General features: G+C 38.3%; 3 protein-coding genes across 9 annotated transcripts in view; 2 read left to right on the forward strand and 1 right to left on the reverse strand.

Moving 5' to 3' along the window:
* Window positions 1-1,503: 1,503 nt before the first annotated feature.
* On the reverse strand, window positions 1,504-3,944 carry LOC112064617 (basic proline-rich protein-like). The gene is made up of 2 exons (XM_024122422.1): window positions 3,829-3,944; window positions 1,504-2,185 (listed from the first exon to the last, which is right to left on the reverse strand). Exons 1-2 carry the CDS (start codon window positions 3,942-3,944, stop codon window positions 1,504-1,506), a joined length of 798 nt encoding a protein of 265 aa, XP_023978190.1.
* On the forward strand, window positions 1,736-19,693 carry FBXO30 (F-box protein 30). Of its 7 annotated transcripts, none has more exons than XM_028494349.2 (4): window positions 1,812-1,901; window positions 7,800-8,088; window positions 10,054-12,103; window positions 15,836-19,692. In XM_028494349.2, the coding sequence occupies exons 3-4, from the start codon at window positions 10,070-10,072 to the stop codon at window positions 16,037-16,039; spliced, it is 2,238 nt and encodes a 745-aa protein (XP_028350150.1). In that variant the 5' UTR covers window positions 1,812-1,901; window positions 7,800-8,088; window positions 10,054-10,069; the 3' UTR covers window positions 16,040-19,692. The 7 variants fall into 7 exon arrangements, with proteins under 7 accessions (XP_028350152.1, XP_007122017.1, XP_028350150.1 ...); XM_028494348.2 differs by lacking the exons at window positions 1,812-1,901; window positions 7,800-8,088 and adding exons at window positions 4,142-4,681; window positions 13,567-13,733 and having other exon boundaries at window positions 15,836-15,921; XM_028494351.2 differs by lacking the exons at window positions 1,812-1,901; window positions 7,800-8,088 and adding an exon at window positions 1,736-1,779 and having other exon boundaries at window positions 15,836-19,693.
* EPM2A (EPM2A glucan phosphatase, laforin) overlaps window positions 1,838-19,983 on the forward strand; it is a 269,849-nt gene continuing 251,703 nt past the window's right edge. Inside the window, exon 1 of the mRNA XM_028494355.1 lies at window positions 1,838-1,901. The gene's annotated coding sequence lies outside the window, so the exon portion shown is untranslated. The remainder of the gene's footprint in view (window positions 1,902-19,983) is intronic.

The raw sequence follows: 19,983 nt of genomic DNA on the forward strand, positions 1-19,983 counted from the left end.
GCTAGGCGACTTAGTAAAGGGGAAAGCCCCAGATTTCAATAAGTATAAACATGGAATCAAGAGATTTTAAAGCTAGAAAGGGCTTCAGAGGTCATCTGTGCTAGCCCCTTCATTTGATAGGAGGACGGCTAAGGCACAGGGCAGATGTGTGACTCAATCTAGGACAGTAAACAAAGGAGGACAAGTGTAGCAGCTGGAACCCACATCTTCTCCTGCAGGGTCATCTGCCTGCTTCACTGTCTGTTCTGTCTAGTTCTCTGGACAGTGGCTCTCAAACTCAGGACTAAGGACCAGGGCCCATCTGCAGCCAAATTAGGCAAAATAAGAAAAATAGACTGAATTTTTCAAAAAGCTAAATTTATTCATTTAAAGAACTAACCTTTACTGGGTGATTACGTCCTTGCTTAATAATTGGTGTTACAATCTCCTTTCATTTAGGAAATGAGGCACTAATACGAATGGTATAATCTTTACTGTCTTTTTTAGCACAATTAAAAACTAGTAATCTAAGTTCTTCTTCCAGCTCAAAAAAAAAAAAAAAAAAAGTTCCTTAAAATCTAACTGTCTGAGAGCCATTTCTCAGCATGACAAATCATGTGTGATCTGTTTTCCAAGACACACCAGTTGTGGGTAAAAACCTAGTCGCACAAAGGATTACAGAACAGTGTTTTCCTGTCTCTGCCCCCGTTAGCAAGGGTAGGATTACAGCCGTCTTCTCTTTATACTTTTCTCGCCTTAGAACTGGACAGGAGTCTGCGGGATGGACACTGGGGTAGAGGTGAGAGGATGAGGGACACCTACTCCCAGCACTTGGAATCACTGTCCCTTCTGTCCCTTGGCCTTGGACCAAGGCGTGGTAGTAGTAGCGGGGAAGTGGACCCCAATTCTCTGATATGGCCCTGTGACATTTCTTCAATCCTTTTGTAAGATATCCTGCAAAATCAGCTTCAAGCCACCTTTCCGCTAGATAGCGTTGTCTTTCCCACGTAGACAACCTCCCTGCTGTGGTCTGTGCGGAGGATTACAGCCCCTCACAGAAGCAGACCTTGGTGGGCTGCCCCGCCAGGGCTCCAGAAAAGATTCGCGACGCCTGAACCCTGTTGGGCTGAGCTCCGTCCCAGGGCAGGTAGAACCTACAAGAATCCGGGCACTAAGTCCCGGGACTGGTGCACTTTTGGTAAGCCGGCAGGAAGGCCTGATCATCAAAGATTCAAGGACAGCTGCCCCGTTTTTTCCTAAATGTGACCTAATGGGAAGACCGATGCACCCAGAGTTAAGGGATTTGGGCTGCTTCTCCTACCATTTAGGGAGTTAAACAAGTCACTCTTCTTGGGCCTGTTCTCCTCATTTCCAAAACTACGTGTCTAGGATTCCTTTCAGGAATACAGCATCCTAAAATCGAACAGGATTTGGTAGACCTGCTGGGCAGGAGCCACGTGGGGACGGGTGGGAACCCCCTAGGGGGAGGCGCAGACACCAGATTTCTCTGAACCTGCCTCTCGGTCACGTCCTTTCCGGGGAGGCGGGGGAGTGTCGGTGGGCGGCGTGCGCGTCCCCGCCGAGCTCGGCGTGCGCGTCTCCTTCGGGCTCGGCGTGCGCGTCTCCGCCCAGCTTGCCACGGGCCCCGGGGCCCGGCCGGGTGGGCGGGGCAGAGCTGGGCGGGGCGGGGTGGGGAGGGTAAGGAGGACCGGCTCCGGGAGAGCAGGCTGAGGAGCTGCAGGAGGAGGAGGAGGAGGAAGACCGGGGAGGGAAAAGGCGGCGGCCCGGCTGGGCAGAGAGGCGAGGAGGAGGCGGGTTGCACGGGGGTGCGGGGCGCGGAGCGGCGCCGGGACAGCGGGGAGCAGCCTGGCACGGCGGCCACGGCAGCCAGGGTCTGGGCCGCGGTTCGGCCGGGCCGGCCGGTGAGTGTCGGGGAGGCCCGCCCGGGAGGCCGGCGCCGCCCGGTCTGCGCCGGGGCCGGAGGCGGTGGCCGGGCAGTGCGAGGCCCGCGGCCGGGGTGCAGGCGGCCGTGGGGCCGGCGGGCCGGGCCTGGGGCGGAGCAAACGCGGCCCCGTCCGGGCGCAGAGAGGAAGTAGGCAGCGTGGGCGTCCGCGCCCAGCCCGCTGCCCGGCCCGCCGTGGAGGCCTCCAGCAAATGGCGACCCAGGCCCCGAGGGCCGACCCCCGTGCCACCCGGGCTCGCGTGTCTGTGTGTTGGGGAGGGGTGAAGCCGGAGTTAAACTTAGGGAGCCCCAGGAACCTCGAAAACGTGGCTTCTCTTTCTTTTTGCCCTTTAGAAACTTGCTTTGTTTGGGGACAGACGGGTTAAAGTAAGACTGGGAGGCATCATCAACTGTCTCCACGGGATGAGTGAAGTTGGTAACTTCCATTCATGGAAGTGAGAGGATCTTAGTCTTAGCCTCAGTCCCTACTAAAGAGAAACATCCTGATTTTATAGATCTGAGGCGTGTGACCATTTCCAAGTTGTTTGTGTCCTGTCTCGTGGAAGTGCACTGCTTGGAAGGGGGCCATAGAGTGCACGTTGAATTTAATCTCCTTTGAGTATGTTTTCTACACGTGTATTTAGAGAATAGAGACAGAACAGCGTGTTGTTTACCATGGTTCTGGTACTCCAGTCCCCTCTCCCTGTGTCTTGTTTTTCTTTCTGAGCCATGTCGTAAGTCTCGGATAAAAGATGCTTGGGAAGGAATTGACCTTTTATTCCAAAATTACTTGGTTGACTGGGATCCAAGATGAAGTTATTTATGGGCATGCTGGTATCAGTGTAGATTAACTTAAAACTGTAAATACAAAACCCCAAGCTTTCTTAGCTTTTCATTTCTATTTGCTATATTTCAATACAGTTTTGTGTCGTTTAGAGACCTAGTTAATTATATTAACAGAATTTTGCATTTGCTCATATTTATTAAGCTTTTCCAAAGTTGTTGACGGGCAAAAGGGAAAAGAGTAGCATAAAGTGTAAGATGAGGGTTTTTCTAAGGGTTCCGTTTTTCAGTATGCAGTTTTCGCTGAATCACTGTTCTTTATGCTTAGTCACTGTTTCTTACTACAGAAGTTTAATTGGGGATAATATGGTGTTTTGCTAACTTTTTAAATTGTCGATTTGTTTTTATCTGGTAGTTTAATGCGGTGACTTAGCTTTTTTGGTGTGTGATTCTGGAAATGTTAGTGGGTGGAGTTTGGTGAGTGTTACCAGAGAACTGAAGTTTCCGATATAGGCAAACTTTTATGCATTCCAAGTGTACTGGATATTTAATTTCAATCCAGTATTTCTCTATGGTCAGCATTGGAGACTTTAAAAAATATATACCAAGTGTCCTAATAAACTACGCTGTTGAAGAAAAATAATACGTATTTTGAGATAATGTATATAGTTAGAGAGGTGCTTTAAGGTCACCAAAATAGGCCTTTTTTAATGTGTTTACTGTTTGATATATTACTGAAATGTGACTTTTAATGGCATCAGCCTTATGCTACTCTATATGGTTTTTGATAAATCTTTTAACTAAGTTACCATGACTACCATGCTGTGGAATGACATTGTATATGTAGAATTCATCAATATTAAAGTCTTCAGTCAAAAGGCTGTATAAAATATTATTTAATTTCAAATTTATTTTGATGAAATAGGTGGGATTGACCTTGGACTGGTGGTTTTTACACTGTAGATAGCTAGAGAGTTAAATACAGATGAGCATCTCTTAATTACAACCCAGTCTGTGAAAATCTTTTACAGAAAGGGTATGTCTTTTTCTTAAGAGTGGGTAATGTTAGCATCAGGTAGTTCCTCATATGATTGCTTTTAATCAGCTTCCTAAGTATAAATTACCTGATGTAAAAATGATTGTACGTAACGGTTTGTGCATGCGGATGTGGCGGTTGTGTAAAGCGGGGTGCGTCTTTTTTCTGAGGAATGCGTGTTTGTATTTTACTGGACACACGCATACTATAGCCGACTTTTGTGGAGTACGAGGTTGTTTTCACAGCACAGTAATTGCCTCAAGGTCACAAAGCTGAGATTCCTTGGAAGCCCATATTCCCCTGTGCCATGCTGCCCCTTTTAATAAGCCGAGTTCCACCATTTGGGTGGATTATTTTTATCTGAGTCTCAGCTCAAATAGCTTCTGGTATGAATATTAAATATTTATTAATATATGTTATTTTAATTTCTGATGTAAGTGCAGTAATTTTGTTTGCTTATTTAGTGGAGAACAATTGCACGTAGTCAGGACTTCCACTTTGGAATAAGCTACCCATGTCCATATTTAGAAATGGAGGAGGTATGTTGTGATTATATCATAAATGGAAGGGTGAAAAGTTGAAAACAAAATTCCATATAATTAGGTCATCATTCTGTAAACAAAAAGTCAGAACCAAAATTTAATAAAAGAATGTATACAGTGTAACCAATTTAGCCATTTTGGACTCATCAGTAGGGCACTGCTTTGAGTTGGGAGTTTAATGATCTTGGATTTTCAATCTTGTCTAGGTACCTCATCCCCCTTTTTTAAACCAGTGAAATAAAACGTCCAACTGAGGTTGTAGATTTATTATGGTTTTTAAAACTGAGTGCACCTGATCAGTAAATCAGCCAGCAAATGTTTGTATTTACTATTCAGTAGCACCTCCAACTATACAAGAAGGATGAGACTTGCTCTGGAGGAATTAAAAGTGATTGCTAAGTATGAAATTTCAGTCATAGACCTACTTGTGATTATGGTTAACTAATTGTACAAGTCTGTCTATAGTTCCATTTCAGCCTTACATTGAAGCACCATTTTATTGTCTCAGTGGAATTCTTTTTTATCTAATATCATATTAATTGTAATATTAAGGAAGTAGGCTGACACCACTTCCTTTTCTGAGCTTCCTTTCCTCACCCTCTATATACTCAGGCAGCTGCACACGTGCAGACACCTCCACCTCTGCTTTTCTTTTTGAATCTAATGCCTCTATAGTCAGTAACCTGTAACCAGACTGCAGGGTTGATTAAGGAATTTAAATAGTGCAACAATATACGGGTAGATGTTTCCTTTTGGCGCAGGCTCAGCGGCCATGGCTCACGGGCCCAGCCGCTCCGCGGCATGTGGGATCCTCCCGGACCGGGGCACAAACCCATGTCCCCTGCATCGGCAGGCGGACTCTCAACCACTGCGCCACCAGGGAAGCCCCTTTTGTGACTTTTATTACTATTATTTTTTAAGATTTTAGAACAATGGAATATTGAAATTAATTTTACTTGATTTACTTTTCCCTTTAATTTGCTTTTTTGATGGACAGTTTAGCTTATTTCATATAAAATGCCTGGAACATATCACCTAGATGCTCAATAAATGTTTGAGTACTTTGACTTTTTATAGCTGGTACAATGAGGTAATTTTGACTCAATCTGGTTGACTAATTCTAGATTTATAAAGTATCTTTTTATGAAGTATGTAGTTTTCTATGAAGTCAAGAATTGTTTTGGAATCCATCTGGTTATTTCTTGTATTATAATAATTTCATTTATTCATGTTTTTTCGATAAGTGAGGCTGTAATTGAGGCACAGTTTTGAATACAGGGAACACAGGAATGAATGAGATGGAGATGGTGCCTCCTTTGTGGAGCTTATAGTTTTCCCGTGGAGATAGATATTAAACAGGGTAATGATTTACTTCAAGTTATGACTAGTATTACCAAGGAAAAATGCAGTGTGTAATGAGCATATAAGTATAATACGGAATCCATACCATACCTTGCCTTTGGGTATGTGGAAAAGTGACATTTAAGCTGATAAAGATTTGAGGTAACAGTTGGGGAAGGAAAGGAGTGTGTATGTGTGTGTCTGTCTGTCTCTTGGAGGCAGAGGCAGACGTTAAGAACAGCCTGAGCAAGCTGTGTTGAATATTTGGGTGACTTGATTTAGCATATTTAAAATCGTGCTGATTTGCAGTGCTTTATTTATTTATCGCCTTTTGTATTGTAATGAATTTGGAAAAAAAGAGGAATTCTTTTTTGGGGGCAATATCTTTCTCTCTAGAAAGAGCCTTAAAACAAAGTCTCATTTCATTGTATGTGAAAATGCCTTAAATTGTTTCTATGGATTGCTTGTCAGCCAGAGATTATGAGTTGGCCTAGAATTTCTGTTAGAGAAAATAGAAACTATTGTAAAGCATTTAATCTTTTACAGTATTTTCTAGTCTAATGAAACTTTTTCCAGTCATTCAACTTTAAGTGTAAATAGATATGTTATTTGGAACGTTAAGATTCTTTTTCAAGAGAGTTTTTTTAAAGTTAATCCTGAGGAGTTTTAAATTAAGCTCATCTTGAACTTGAAGCCTCAGTTTTAGCAACAAGTTTTCTGCTGGACCTGCTGTGTCACTGTTCAGCTGATAAATCAGGGATGGACATTTTAAACCCGTTTCATAGGATTTGTGAGCAATTGTGCGATACTTTTTGGAGGCATATTTAATTTGATAATAGCGATCTTGAAAGAGGGTGGATCTGGAACTTTTAAATTCTGAAACAGTACCCCAGAATACTTTCTGGGTATTGTCTACTGCATTTGAAAAATACTTATTACTTAATATATTTAATTGTAAAATGAACTTAAACTTGATTCCTTCTTTGTATAGCTGTTTTGAGAATGGTTAAATTTGCACTATTTCATGTTTATACTGAGCATTATAAATGTAAGTTATTTTTAAAATAATTTAAAACACTTATGTTCAAAGCAATGTGCTATTATAATTAGAAAGGACCAGAAAGACTTTCTTGACCACAAGGGTGATTAAGTGTTGGAATAAACTACAGGCAAAGTTGTGTAACCTCCATTCCTCAAATACCATCTTAAAATTGGATCACCAAGTTACTGAAGTGCTGTCTTATTTTCTTAAACTTTATAAGTAAGCATATCTGTTATCGTCCATATGTATTGATGAGATATAGATTTCAATCCTAGCTCTGCCACTTACTAGGTAGATGACCTTGGGTAAGTCACTTACCCTCTCTGTACCTCAGTTTTCTCTGGGTTGTTATGAGGATTAAGTGACATTGACATGATTCTACAAAGAAGGATAAAGTAGGTACATAGTGTTCCCTTTTCCTTTAAGTCTACTTCAGTAAATAATAAATGTTTTGGACTCATTGCTGTGGATGCCTTTATTTTTATTATTATTATTTTTTAATCATTTCTTTTATTCAGAGGGGGAATAGTGTGGAAGAGGGTATTTATTTTGAATCTTGAGAGCCCTCTACTTCTATTTACCTTTCAAAGTTGTTGCTGTTTTGCATTTAACTCAGTTGTTTGTAACAGTTGCTATTTTAAACACTTTTGAATTAAGCGATGTTTTGAGATGTGTTCTGCCTGGTATAATCATGTGATGTGCATGTAACATAAGGTGTTCCTACTAGTTTTGAGAGCCTTGGTCACTTCTGTTGGAACTGCTTGTGTTTTTAGGTTTCTCTCAGTAACAGTCACGTTTATAACCTTCAGCATGTGAGATGAACTCAGTCTAGTTGTTGTAAAATAAGAAAGCTACAGCTGTTTTCACAATCTAATCACCCAGTAAAATTTGTCTTAATTCTTATTAAAGTTTCTCTTTGCTTAACTTACAAATGTCATCATTAGTCTGTCATTTCTTCTATTTTGACCCTTTTTAGCATGTCTGTCTTCAATTTATAGGTTCTGTCTTTAGCTTTAAAATTTATAGGGATAGACATTTAGAAGTATTTAACTCATTTGTAATTTTTAAGCGCAGTTTTAAAATGTAATCTTGTTGTTAAATGTGTACCTTGTTTTTTTCTGTCCCTGGCATCAGTTCGCACCATAATATCAACTCAGAACTTTTCTACTTAATCAACAAAGCTCTGTCAATAGTAGACTTTTGCTGTTTGAGTTTGAGGAAAATCAAGCCTGGACTGGAGAAAAAGAAATCGCAATTTGGGGAATAATTAGTTTACATTAGCCACCTAGAAGTAAGATAGAATTTATGGAAGAGAGTATGTGAGAGAACTAGCAAGATTTTATGCACTAAAGTGAAGAAAATAGGCTAAGAATCGGCTTCTTATCCAGAAAATTATTATTAATTTAATTTGGAAAATTTTGAGGTGAGTTGCCTGTGCCATATACACATAGAGATATATAATAAATAAGTAGCTGTAGAGATCTGAAGTTTGGAAGAGGGATCTGGGCAGGCGGTATAGATGAGTTTTTAGCATATAAGTGGTAATTGAAGCTTTTGAGAAATTGAGAGCACCCTGGGAGAATGTATAGAATGAACCAGAAATGACATGGATCCCTGAAGAAGAGTAATATTTTAGAAGAAAAGATTAAGGAATAACCAAAGAGGTAGGGGGAAAACCAGGGAAATGTGAGACCATAAAAACTAAAGCAAGATAGTAGTTCAGAAAGGAGGAATTAGTCAACAAAATGATATAATGGCTAAGGAAGATGAGGTCTGGAAAAAAGGCCCTTTGGATTTAGCATTGAGGATCTCGATAGAGCAGTTTTAATGAGTGGTGGTAAAAGTAAAGCCACATTAGAGGGCTGAAGAGTATATGGGAAGTTAACAGGGTTTGTTTGTTGTATTTCTTTTGAAAGCTTGACTGAAAAGGAAAAAAAAAACAGCAAAAGGGAGATATTGCTTTATTATATATGTTTTTAAAGATGAAATAGTCTTTTAAGTTTTTGCTGCTAATAGGAACAAGCCAATAAAGAAGTTGAAGATTATAGAAATAAGACATTGAATAGGCTAAGTAATTATAAGTAAATCAGTGCATTGTACCAATACTTTCTCTTTTTTGTATAAAATTTTTCTTGCTAAAAGCAGGAAAGAACATTAGTTATCTGTAATCCTCTCATGTTATTTTATGGATACTATTTCTCTGCTTAAAATCCTCAGTGGTTTCTAACTACTTAAAGTCTGAACTCCTTCCAGTAGCATATAACACACTTTCCATAACTTTTCTTAATCCTGTCCCACCTCATCTCTCACAGCTACTTTGCATTTCACCTTGTGATCCAGCAATACTGGGAAACTTGAGGTTCCCTCAACATATTTTGCGAATTCTTGCTTTTCTGTATTTGAATATGCTGTTACTTCAGCATTGAATGCCTCTCTTCCTTTCTAACCCTACCCTCCTGTGCTTAAGGCTTCTCATCTTTCAAGACTACTGTGAATTCTTCTCTACCCCCCACCCATACTGATTTTCTCTGTCATATTGATCATATAAAAATGTGACATGATTTTACTTTCATCTCTGACCTCCTGCTGAAGCTCCTTGAGAGGAGGCACCATGTCTTCTAATCTTCACGTTGCCATACCAAACACAGAGTCTGGTACATGGCATTTAAACAATAAATAGGTGTTGAATGAATGAATGGAAACTGTGGCCCTCAGAAGTAGGTGATTTGCCCACTGCCACAGAAGTGGAGCTAGAACTTATATTTTTTGGATAAATGCCCTCTTTGTTTTAATGCCTACTCTCTTTATTTGTTGTAGAATTTATTAAGGTATAGATAGAAGGAGAGGTCAATAGATGAAATCTTAACATGAATTTATGTATTTGGAGGGAATATTAAAGAAAACATCTAATCAGGTTTTAGTTAAGTATATTCATGAAAGTCAGATTATTCTCTTTTAGGAATATGATGAGGTCTCTGCAATGTTGGGTACATCATAATCAGTTTAGTTAAAATTAAAAAGGTAAAAGCTAAAGCATTCTTTGAAATCTAAAAGTTAAATATTCATTAACTGGTTTTTGGCATTAATTTATATACTACACAATATACTAGAATTTAAGTATTATATTTTGAAATGTTTGGCCTGTTGGGCAGATTGTTATATGGTATATAAAAATGAACTTTTGACTTGCTTCTTGAATTGAAGTGCTTAAGCTGTTTCAAGATGGATTGATTGTATGTCAAATAAACTTGTTAAATGTTTATTTTATATATTTCATCCTCATATAAGCCAATATACCTTCATGATTGGATGTTTTTCCTTAAAACAATTTTTAAAAAGTGACCACTTTTTGCCTAACTTCTTATTTCTTTTCCATCTCAATAACTAGAGCTGGACTGGCCATTATGGAGGAGGAGCTGCAGCACTCTCACTGCGTGAATTGTGTCAGTAGACGGTGTATGACCAGACCAGAGCCTGGGATTTCCTGTGACTTGATAGGTTGTCCATTGGTTTGTGGAGCAGTTTTCCATTCTTGTAAAGCTGATGAGCATCGACTTTTATGTCCATTGGAACGAGTGCCTTGCTTAAATAGTGACTTTGGTTGTCCATTTACAATGGCTCGAAATAAAGTTGCCGAACATCTAGAAATGTGTCCTGCAAGTGTGGTGTGCTGTACTATGGAGTGGAACCGATGGCCAGTTAGTTACGCAGACCGGAAATCATATGAAAATCTAAGCAGAGATGTTGATGAAGTGGCACAATTAGATATGGCCTTGGCCCTTCAAGACCAAAGGATGCTCTTAGAGTCTCTCAAAGTAGCCACCATGATGTCAAAAGCAACGGATAAAGTATCAGAACCTAGAGAACAGATCTCAGCTAAATCAAGTGTCCCAGAAATACCACATGCTAATGGTTTGGTGTCTGTTGATGAAGACTCTTATGGTGCACTTTATCAAGCTACTGTTGAAACAACCAGAAGTTTGGCTGTTGCTTTAGATATCCTGAATACCGCCACAAGAGACGTTGGCATGTTAAGTACGAGTCTTTGTGCTTCCCCAAATGAAATGAAAGAAGAAGAAAATGGCAGAGAAAGCTTACAGAACAGAAACTTGAAAGACCAGGACCATGTTTATGAGGATGAGATAGGAGCAGTAGGTGGGATTGACCATAATGACACAAGTCAGAATGCCCAGTCTGAGCAAAATGGTTCAAGTGACTTATTATGTGACTTGGATGCCAGTTCTTATGGCACTTCTGCTCTTTGTAATGGCTTCCCTTTGGAAAATATATGTATACAGGTCATTGAGCAGAATCAGAATTTACATAGTGACTCAAAACAAAGTAACTTAACAAATAGAGAATGTGTAGCATCAGATGGCCCTTCAGAACCTTCTAGTTCACTTTCAGTAGCAGCACAAGTTAGGGAAGTAATACCATCTAACGCTTTGCCTAATGGCACAGTTCAGCATATCCTCATGCCAGATGATGATGAAGACTTGTGTTGGAAAAAAGTAGACTTAGGGGACCTAAGGAATGTGGATGTCTTATCTTTCAGTCCTCCTCCTTCATTCAAGTTTCTTTCTAATTCATGTTGGTCTAAACCAAAGGAAGATAAAGCAGTAGATACATCAGATTTGGAAGTTGCAGAAGATCCAATGGGTCTCCAAGGAATAGATCTAATCACAGCAGCATTACTGTTTTGTCTAGGAGATTCTCCAGGTGGGAGGGGTATATCTGATAGTCGCATGGTTGATGTCTATCACATTGACTTTGGGACTCAGACTTTTTCACTTCCGTCTGCCATATTAGCTACAAATACAATGGTTGGGGAAATAGCTTCAGCTTCAGCTTGTGATCATGCCAACCCACAGCTTTCAAATCCAAGTCCTTTTCAGACACTTGGGCTGGATTTAGTATTGGAATGTGTCGCTAGGTACCAACCCAAGCAGCGTCCAATGTTTACATTTGTTTGTGGACAGTTATTTAGAAGAAAAGAATTTTCATCACATTTTAAGAACGTGCATGGTGACATTCATGCTGGACTCAATGGCTGGATGGAACAGAGGTGTCCTTTAGCATATTATGGTTGTACCTATTCTCAGCGTAGATTTTGTCCCTCAACACAAGGAGCAAAGATTATACATGACCGCCATTTGAGGTCGTTTGGAGTTCAGCCATCTGTATCAACAGTGTTAGTAGAGCCTGCTAGAAACTGTGTGTTGGGATTACATAGTGACCATCTAAGTAGTCTTCCTTTTGAAGTCCTGCAACATATTGCAGGCTTTCTTGATGGCTTCAGTTTATGCCAGCTCTCACGTGTATCCAAGTTAATGAGGGATGTGTGCGGCAGTCTTCTTCAGTCTCGTGGAATGGTCATTCTGCAGTGGGGGAAAAGGAAGTATCCAGAAGGAAATTCATCATGGCAGATAAAAGAAAAGGTTGGTTTAATGTAATTGTATCAGTCCCTTATTTAACGTATAATAGGCACTTAATAATGTTGTTGCTGAATTAATAAAATTAACCTTGTTGCAAAATTGACCATCCTTAAAACTTAATAATTCAGTATGATGACAGACTTTTTAATAATGATAACGAAAGCAAGCATAGTTAGAATTGTTAGTCATAATCACATATTTACTGCAGACATCCTAGAACTAGATTCTGAGGTCATACGACAGAGGCCACTTGCAGTTCTTCAGTTGAGGGGTTCTGTACCTAGTCACTTCTTCTGTAACAACTCCCTTTTCTTGAGTCCATGTTAGCCACCTTCTAATTTGGGCTCCATCTGAAACATTTTCACCATAGGACAATGGAGGAAGCAAGGAGAAGGTTTTTTACTGCTTGCAATTGGCAGTTTTGGTCCATTCTTAGCCATTTCTTTCTTAGAACTTGGTTATTACAGGGAGAACTTAAATAAGGAGACATGAAAAAAAATCTACTCCCAGTAAGTGACCAATGGAGTATTTGGGGTGTAGAGAATGTAAATGGGTGGATGTGGAACGTGCTAGGCTGAGGTGAGGTAAGAGCAGTAGGATTTGATATTGTTGACTCTGCGTTCAGTACAGTACAAGGGAGTGTTGCAGATTGGGAACAAATCCTGGCTCCACCATTTTCCTCCTGTGATATCTTACTTTTGCCCAGCTTCTGTCTGAGGTACTATCCAATAGAAACTAGAAGGCATTACAGATACCTTTGATTGAAGGTGTTTTTTCATTTTAGAACATTTATAATATGAAACTTTGATTTTATAAAGTAGAAAAAAATTTGATAAACTTCACATTGGTTGAACAGGGTTCACATTTCTGGCTACTTTGTTTTTACCACCCTTAGGTTTTCTCTTATTTTCACTCATTGCTCCAGTTTTTCAGAGTTCTGCATCTGCTTTTGTGTTCTCCTGAAGCTTTGACCAGTAAATGAGCGCACTAATTATTTTATGTAGAAAATTTCATACTTGCTGCATATATGTGGGTATGTGTGTATTTTCATTTTCTACATGATTTGGTGTCTTCCTGCCATTTGGGATGAGACACTCAGAGCATGGCCCGTTTTTGTCCTTGCCCACTAGTATTGACCTATGAGGTAAAATGTTTTCTGGGGATTTTATTGCTGCAGAAAACCTCATCTACTCTTGGAGTTTAAATTGCCATCATTTATTCAAATTACATGTGTATATCCTGGCCATTTTCTCCTCTGAACTCCAGTCCATTATATACAAGCATCTACTGGACATCTGCACTCGATTATGTCACAGCTTCAGCGAACTCAGCAGGTCCAACCTACTCCACTTTTCTACCCCTCTTAATCTCAGAAAATGGCATTTTCATCTCTGAAGCTGCCTAAACTAGGAATTTGGGAGTTAAGGTTGACCCCTTTTTTTTCCCCCCTTTATTTCCATATCCAGGTAATCACAGAGTCCTGTTGTCTCCCTTCGTCATACCTCTCCGGTTTGCTTAGTGTTTCTACTGCGGTTTCCCTAGTTCGTCTCTCCTGGGTTACTACAGTAACCTCTTCCTTACTGGGTTTCTGTTTCCAACTGAGTCCCTCTCCAACATATTCTCTATAGAAGAGGTAGAGTAATAAATAATTTCTTAAATACAGTTCTTATGCTGTAGTGCTTGAAAACTTTTTAAATGTCCATCCGTTGCCCTGGGGTAGAGGCAGACTCCTTAATGAAACATTTAAGACTTTTCATAATCTTGTCCTCACTGACCTCTTCAGTTTCCTTTTGTCACTTTCTATTCCAGCCATGGAATTTACTTACAGTTGTCTGATGTTTTCTTCTTGCCTTAAGGTGTTTGAGTACACTGTCCCTGATACCTACATTTGAACACTTGAGATGTTCTAGGCAGTGTGTACTTTACTTTCGTTAATGTATTTAATCTACTGTCCCTGTTTCATGGATGAAGAAACTGAGGTTTAGAGAGGTTAAGTAACTTGTCGAGTTGGTGGATTCAGACCCTGGGAACCTATTTCTGGAGGTTGTGATCATCATCTCATTGCTATATCCTGCTTACTCTTCAGATCTTACTTTGTCAAGAAAGCCTACTCCTACCCCGTTGAAGCCCTTAGGGAGGTGCACTGCTCTGTGTTCTCGTGGTGTTCCATTATGTACTTCCTACTCTATGTACCCCTACTGACGAATTGTCAGTTTCTTTCATTAGACTGTAAGTTCATTGAGAAGTGAGACTCTCTGGGAACCAAAATATTAACTGCTTAGCATAGCACCTCCCATACAGCAGGCACTAAGTAAATACTTGATGTATACTTGGATGCAAAATTGGCCCATTACTAAGAAACCTTGTCATCAGGAGATGGGCGCCGTCCATTTTTTCATGAGTTTGTTTCACCAGACTCTTTTGACTGTGTGGAAGTAGGGAGGCTGTGTGCCACCATTGAATCTTTCAGCAAATTCATTCTGTGAATCTTAACAAAAACTCCTAGTTCTTAGTATAGTTTTGAGGTTATGGGGAATTGTAATCTACAATGTCTATTGTTAGCTACACTCCAGGCCTTCACTGACATCTGGGAAATGACTCCATACAGGGTAATTGATATAACCTTAAGAAGTATGGCAATTAAGTACCTTATGTGCTGAACTATTCTATTGCTGGCTGAAAAATAATTGTGTTCAGAATTTGAAGGCATCTGGCCACCCCAGAATTCATAGCATTCTTTTCTGAGAAGCTCTAATGAGTGCTGAGGGCTTCTCAAATTCACAGCTACTTTCTAGAGTATCTGCTGTTTGCCACGGGTTCAGTGTTCTCTAGACATTTGCTTGTTGATTAGCTTAGCTAGGATGCCTAGGCCTGTCTTGCTGTATTCATGCTTGTTACCTATGTTCAGGTAACTTTATATTTTCAAATTGTAAAGATGAGAGGGGGCCACAACAGTCATTGCTGGACCTATAAGGTGACAGTGCTTCAGGGCTTGGAGCTGCTGAGTGGGCAAAAGGGAAAGTAGTTCTTATTTTTACCAGAACAGGGATGGCATATAAATATTTTTCCCAGAAATGTATTTTACAATGATATGGAATTAAAAAATGATTGATTTTACAAAAAGCTCTATAAAAATTTCCAGAAGCATGTTGAACAAATTGAAGCACTTGTGTTCCTCGTTATTACTAAGTGCGTTTACTACTTATAAATAATGAAAAGAAAAAGTACCTTGGCACAATATTCTAGAGTATTTTTTAGTATACTTCATATGGTGTAATAGGAATGGGAGAAAAACTTGGAGAAAAAAATAAGACTTGTATTGTCAATATCTCCAGACTATGGATAGGTCTATATAGAGAGAGACATTTGGATAGGATGAAAGACTGGTGTACAATATGCATTATTTTAGGAAGTAGCTCTGAATATTTTATAAAAATTGCTTAATAAGTAAGCCAGGTTGGATGTGATTTTCAATGTTGAGCTTTGTCTTTTATTTTCTTTTTGGTTATTATATTTATTGAAGTTATAATGTCATAGAAATGATTTATCTTACAAATATTTGATAAACAGATTTGTATCCAAATGGATTACTACTTCCAGTTTTGTAGCTAACTACTTGAAACTTTATATTAGATATTTCTCTTAACAGTTAGAAATGTATGCAGTTAGAGCAAGAAGTATGTTTTGATTCTTGTAAATTGACTTGTTTAAATCTGAAGTAGAATTTTCTTCTAGGTATGGCGATTCAGTACTGCATTTTGTTCTGTCAATGAATGGAAATTTGCTGACATCCTAAGCATGGCTGACCACTTGAAGAAATGCAGTTACAATATTGTAGAGAAACGGGAGGAAGCAATCCCATTGCCGTGTATGTGTGTGACACGAGAACTCACTAAAGAAGGACGTTCACTTCGCTCAGTTTTAAAACCTGTACTTTAAATACTGTAATTCCACTTGCACATACATGCAAGCACCTAGTATAATTTCTTGGTAATATGTGACACTTTATTAATGTATTAAAGATTACAACTAGCTAAATTCATTGTCACTATGTATATAATGTTTTGAAGTGACCTATATTTTTATAAAGTACTGTTTAGTTGGAAAAAAATTGCCTTAATGTTTGAAATGTGTGAATTTTTTGGAACTTGCTGGACAGGGTGATTTAATTTTTAGCTACATAATTTTCAGAATTAGTATTTTTAGTGGTGTGCATATTTTGGTTCTTACATTTTTTGCTTCTTAAATAACAAGATCCTGACCAAACAATTTATTCCTCATTTTCTGTGGGTTATAACCTATGCATTCAAAAATCAAAACTTTTATTCTAGTTTTTACATCATAGGCTTTTCAGATTCAGAAAACATTCAATTGCTTAAACACTGTATAAGACCATTATAAAGTTTTTATTTTCTAGTTCTCCCCTTACATAGTTGTTGATATGTAGATGATCTCTAATATATACATAATATTTAAAATCATGAGTAATGTTGATAATGCCATTTATCATGTTTTAAAAATAGTCCACAAAAATGTTTTCGCCTTAACATATTTACAACTCTCGTACAGAGAGTTGACCATATGCAGCTTTTTTTGGTTAGATGCCACATCCAGAGACTCATGGCAGTGTCTTATGTGACGGGTTAAAGCAAAATCAACAAAAACACCCTGTGAATTTACTTTAATTTGAAACTGTATATGGTATTATATATTTGCGAGGTATTTGATATTTGGAGAGAAGAAAATACAGTTGGCCCTTCATATCTGCAGGTTCCAAGTCCATGGATTCAACCAAAGGATGGAAAATATTTGAAAAAAAAATTCCATGAAATTTCAAAAAGCAAAACTTGAATTTGCCACTCATCTTCAACTATTTATATGGCACTTTCATTATATTTACAGTTATTTACATAGCATTTACGTTGCATTAGGTACTATAAATAATCTAGAGATGATTTCCAGTATATGGGAAGTATGTGTAGGTTATGTGCAAATACTATGCCATTTTATGGAAGGGACTTGAACATCTGTGACTTTTGGGACCGTAGAACCAATTTTCTGCAGATACTGAGACGACTGTATACCTCATTTTAAGTTTGAATTGGGCATATTCCATGAATAAATTTCAGATATTCAGAATGCAAAGGGCTTAACTTTTTATCACAAGTGTTTAAAATTTTTGCCTTTTGATGTTTATAAAAATCACAATTATGTTGTTTTAAGACATTTAAAAATGTGACATTTGCTATCTTTGTAAGATGGCAGTCATGAAATGCAGAAACCTGTCTTGGTTGACAGTCTCTTTAAAACATTTCCAGGTTAATAGTCCATAGACTTCTCTACCAAAAAAGCAAGAATTGCATCTTTGTGTAAAACCAAAATATAACAGAAAGATATTCAAAGACCTATTCTTGAGGTATTTTGTTATAGTTTTCAAATTGATTCATACTGTTATTAACCTGATATGGTCAGTTTAGAAAAATGAATATATCAGTATTAAGAAATAAATTGCAAAGATGGAGACTTGTACTTAAATAATTTAGGTAACTTGTGGCATTTGGTAGTCTGAAATGGTTACAAGTTACTAAAAAAACTTCAAAACTATTTTGTCTTCTCTTCCTACATTTGTCCCTGAGAATGCTCTATTAACTAGGTTCTTGATTCCCATATATGGCAATCGGGCAGGGCAGAGGCTTTCCTTGGGCATTACAAAAGAATTCTGAATTGCTTTAAGACTTGTTTTGGGTGGATCAAGGCCTTATTACAGTTGAAAAATACAGCGTTAAAGACTGATCAATTGTTTTGCCTCACCTGTCATTTTAATTAGAAGAATACTTATTTCTTAGTGCTTAAACCAACTATTTCAATTGTGAGATTTGAATTACATAAACAGTCTCTTTCTGTGAAAAAGTCAGAAATAAGATATCAAATACTGTAAAATATATAACTCTGCCTTTTAAAGTTTTGCTGAAGAATGTGTCTGGTTAGGATAGCACAAACATTAACTTTTTGTTTTATGGTTGTGCTTTTTTAAAATCCTTTTTTTTAAAGTTTAGACTCCATGTTTCCACACTGGATCATGAGATATTTAACATTTTCTACCTTTTATTTCTTTTACACGTCTTTGGCTGTTTTCTTTTTTGTTTATGCCACCATACTGTTTTGTTAAAATGTTTTCTTTGTGCAGCATTTGTTCAAATTCTAATAAAATTAATATTTTCCTTTATATGGCTCAGTAACTTAAAAAGAAAAAACTTACATTTAAATAAAATTTTAATCCTTGCTAGACAAATTCCAAACACAGTCATATTGTTTCTGTAGTGGGGATTTTCTGCATGTTGTAGGAGTTGCTTGTTGATTATTATTGCTCACCCATGTTTTACTGGTGAACATTATTATTTTTTTTAATATAGAAAACTCATCAGTTAGCTTTCTCTGCCCCTTCAGTGTCTTCTTGAAAGTAGTCCCACCTAGGGGTATTGAAGGGCTGAAGAGTTTCTGGCAATATTATTTTTCTAAAACTTTCAATGGGAACAATCTATCTAACCTTTTAAGCATGAAAAGGTTTGTGTTTTGGCCAAGTAAGTTGTCATTTGAGAAGCCTTTGTTGATACCTTAGTCTTTGCTAACCAGCAAGATAAAGGGCAGGTATTAGGAAGGAGTGAAATATCTGAATTCACTTTTCTCCTCTGCCTTTTTCCCCAGAACTGCCTATTAGCTTAATCTCAATGCCCCCCCACCCCCTCCCCGTCTGTCTCTCTCTCTCTCTCTCTCTCTCTGTCCTTCCCTCTTTCTGTAGCTTCTGAGAATCACAGTTCACTTAGAGTAGTGGTTCCCAAAGTGTGGTCCCTGGACCATCAGCGTTATCTGGGAATTTGCTAGAAATGCAAATTCTTGGGCCCCTTCACAGACTTAGAGAATCAGAAACTGGGGGGTGGGAACAAGCAGTCTGTTAACAAAGGCCTCCCCAAGTGATTCTGATGCATGGTAAAGTATGAGAATTTAGAGGAAAGCCTGGGACTATGCCAGCTCTTCTGAATGATGTGTTATTGGAACAGATATATGTGTGCCTGTAGCTACATGTATGATCCAAAATTAAGAGTAATAGTCATTAGTATTACCTAAATGATCAAATTTAATGATATATTTTGTCTCAATCTTAACAGCCATATGACAAAATACATTAGGTACCATGGTTGTTGGACATTTTTTTAAAAAGCTAGTATTTACTAGTAACAAAGTTACTCTTAGTATTTCACTAGTGTTTCTTCTGGTCAAGGTTAATTGCAGATTGTTCCATTAGCACAAATATTTAGCCTAGTCATCGTTCATTCTCTTGTTGAGTGGTTGCAGAATCGTGTGAACATAGATTTCTAGGATAGAAAGAGTAGAGGTAAAACGATACTGGATTAAGTTCTACAAGAATTCTGTAGGAATTCTTGGAACACTGTCAATAAGAGGTATTAAAGATTGGGTTTCTGGTTTATCAGTAGTATAGAATCTTTTGGTCTTTGACCCTGTGCTACATGTCCCAACAATGTCGTTGCTATTAACTATCCCTTAACATTGGAATCCTTGAAGATATGGTAGTTTATACTACCATATTTATAACAGGTTTTTAATGTCTGGCAATTTGAAGGTAGGTTTTGGTGTTCAGAAGCAAAACAGATTTCATGTTTTGCATCCCAACCTAAAAAGACATGGAGCTTATTTATTTTAAAAATTTTCTAAGGAATAGTTATACAAATATTTAAAAATATGTTTGTTTCATGCATGACACACCACATTGGAAAGTGATATAATTGGCACCTGCAGAGGTGGGTGTTTAGAATTACAGTAGAAAGAAAGCGATTGGGCTTCGTTCTCTCAAAAGGCTGGATAAA

Source organism: Physeter macrocephalus, chromosome 10 (assembly GCF_002837175.3).
Source record: "Physeter macrocephalus isolate SW-GA chromosome 10, ASM283717v5, whole genome shotgun sequence".
NCBI lineage: Eukaryota > Metazoa > Chordata > Mammalia > Artiodactyla > Physeteridae > Physeter > Physeter macrocephalus.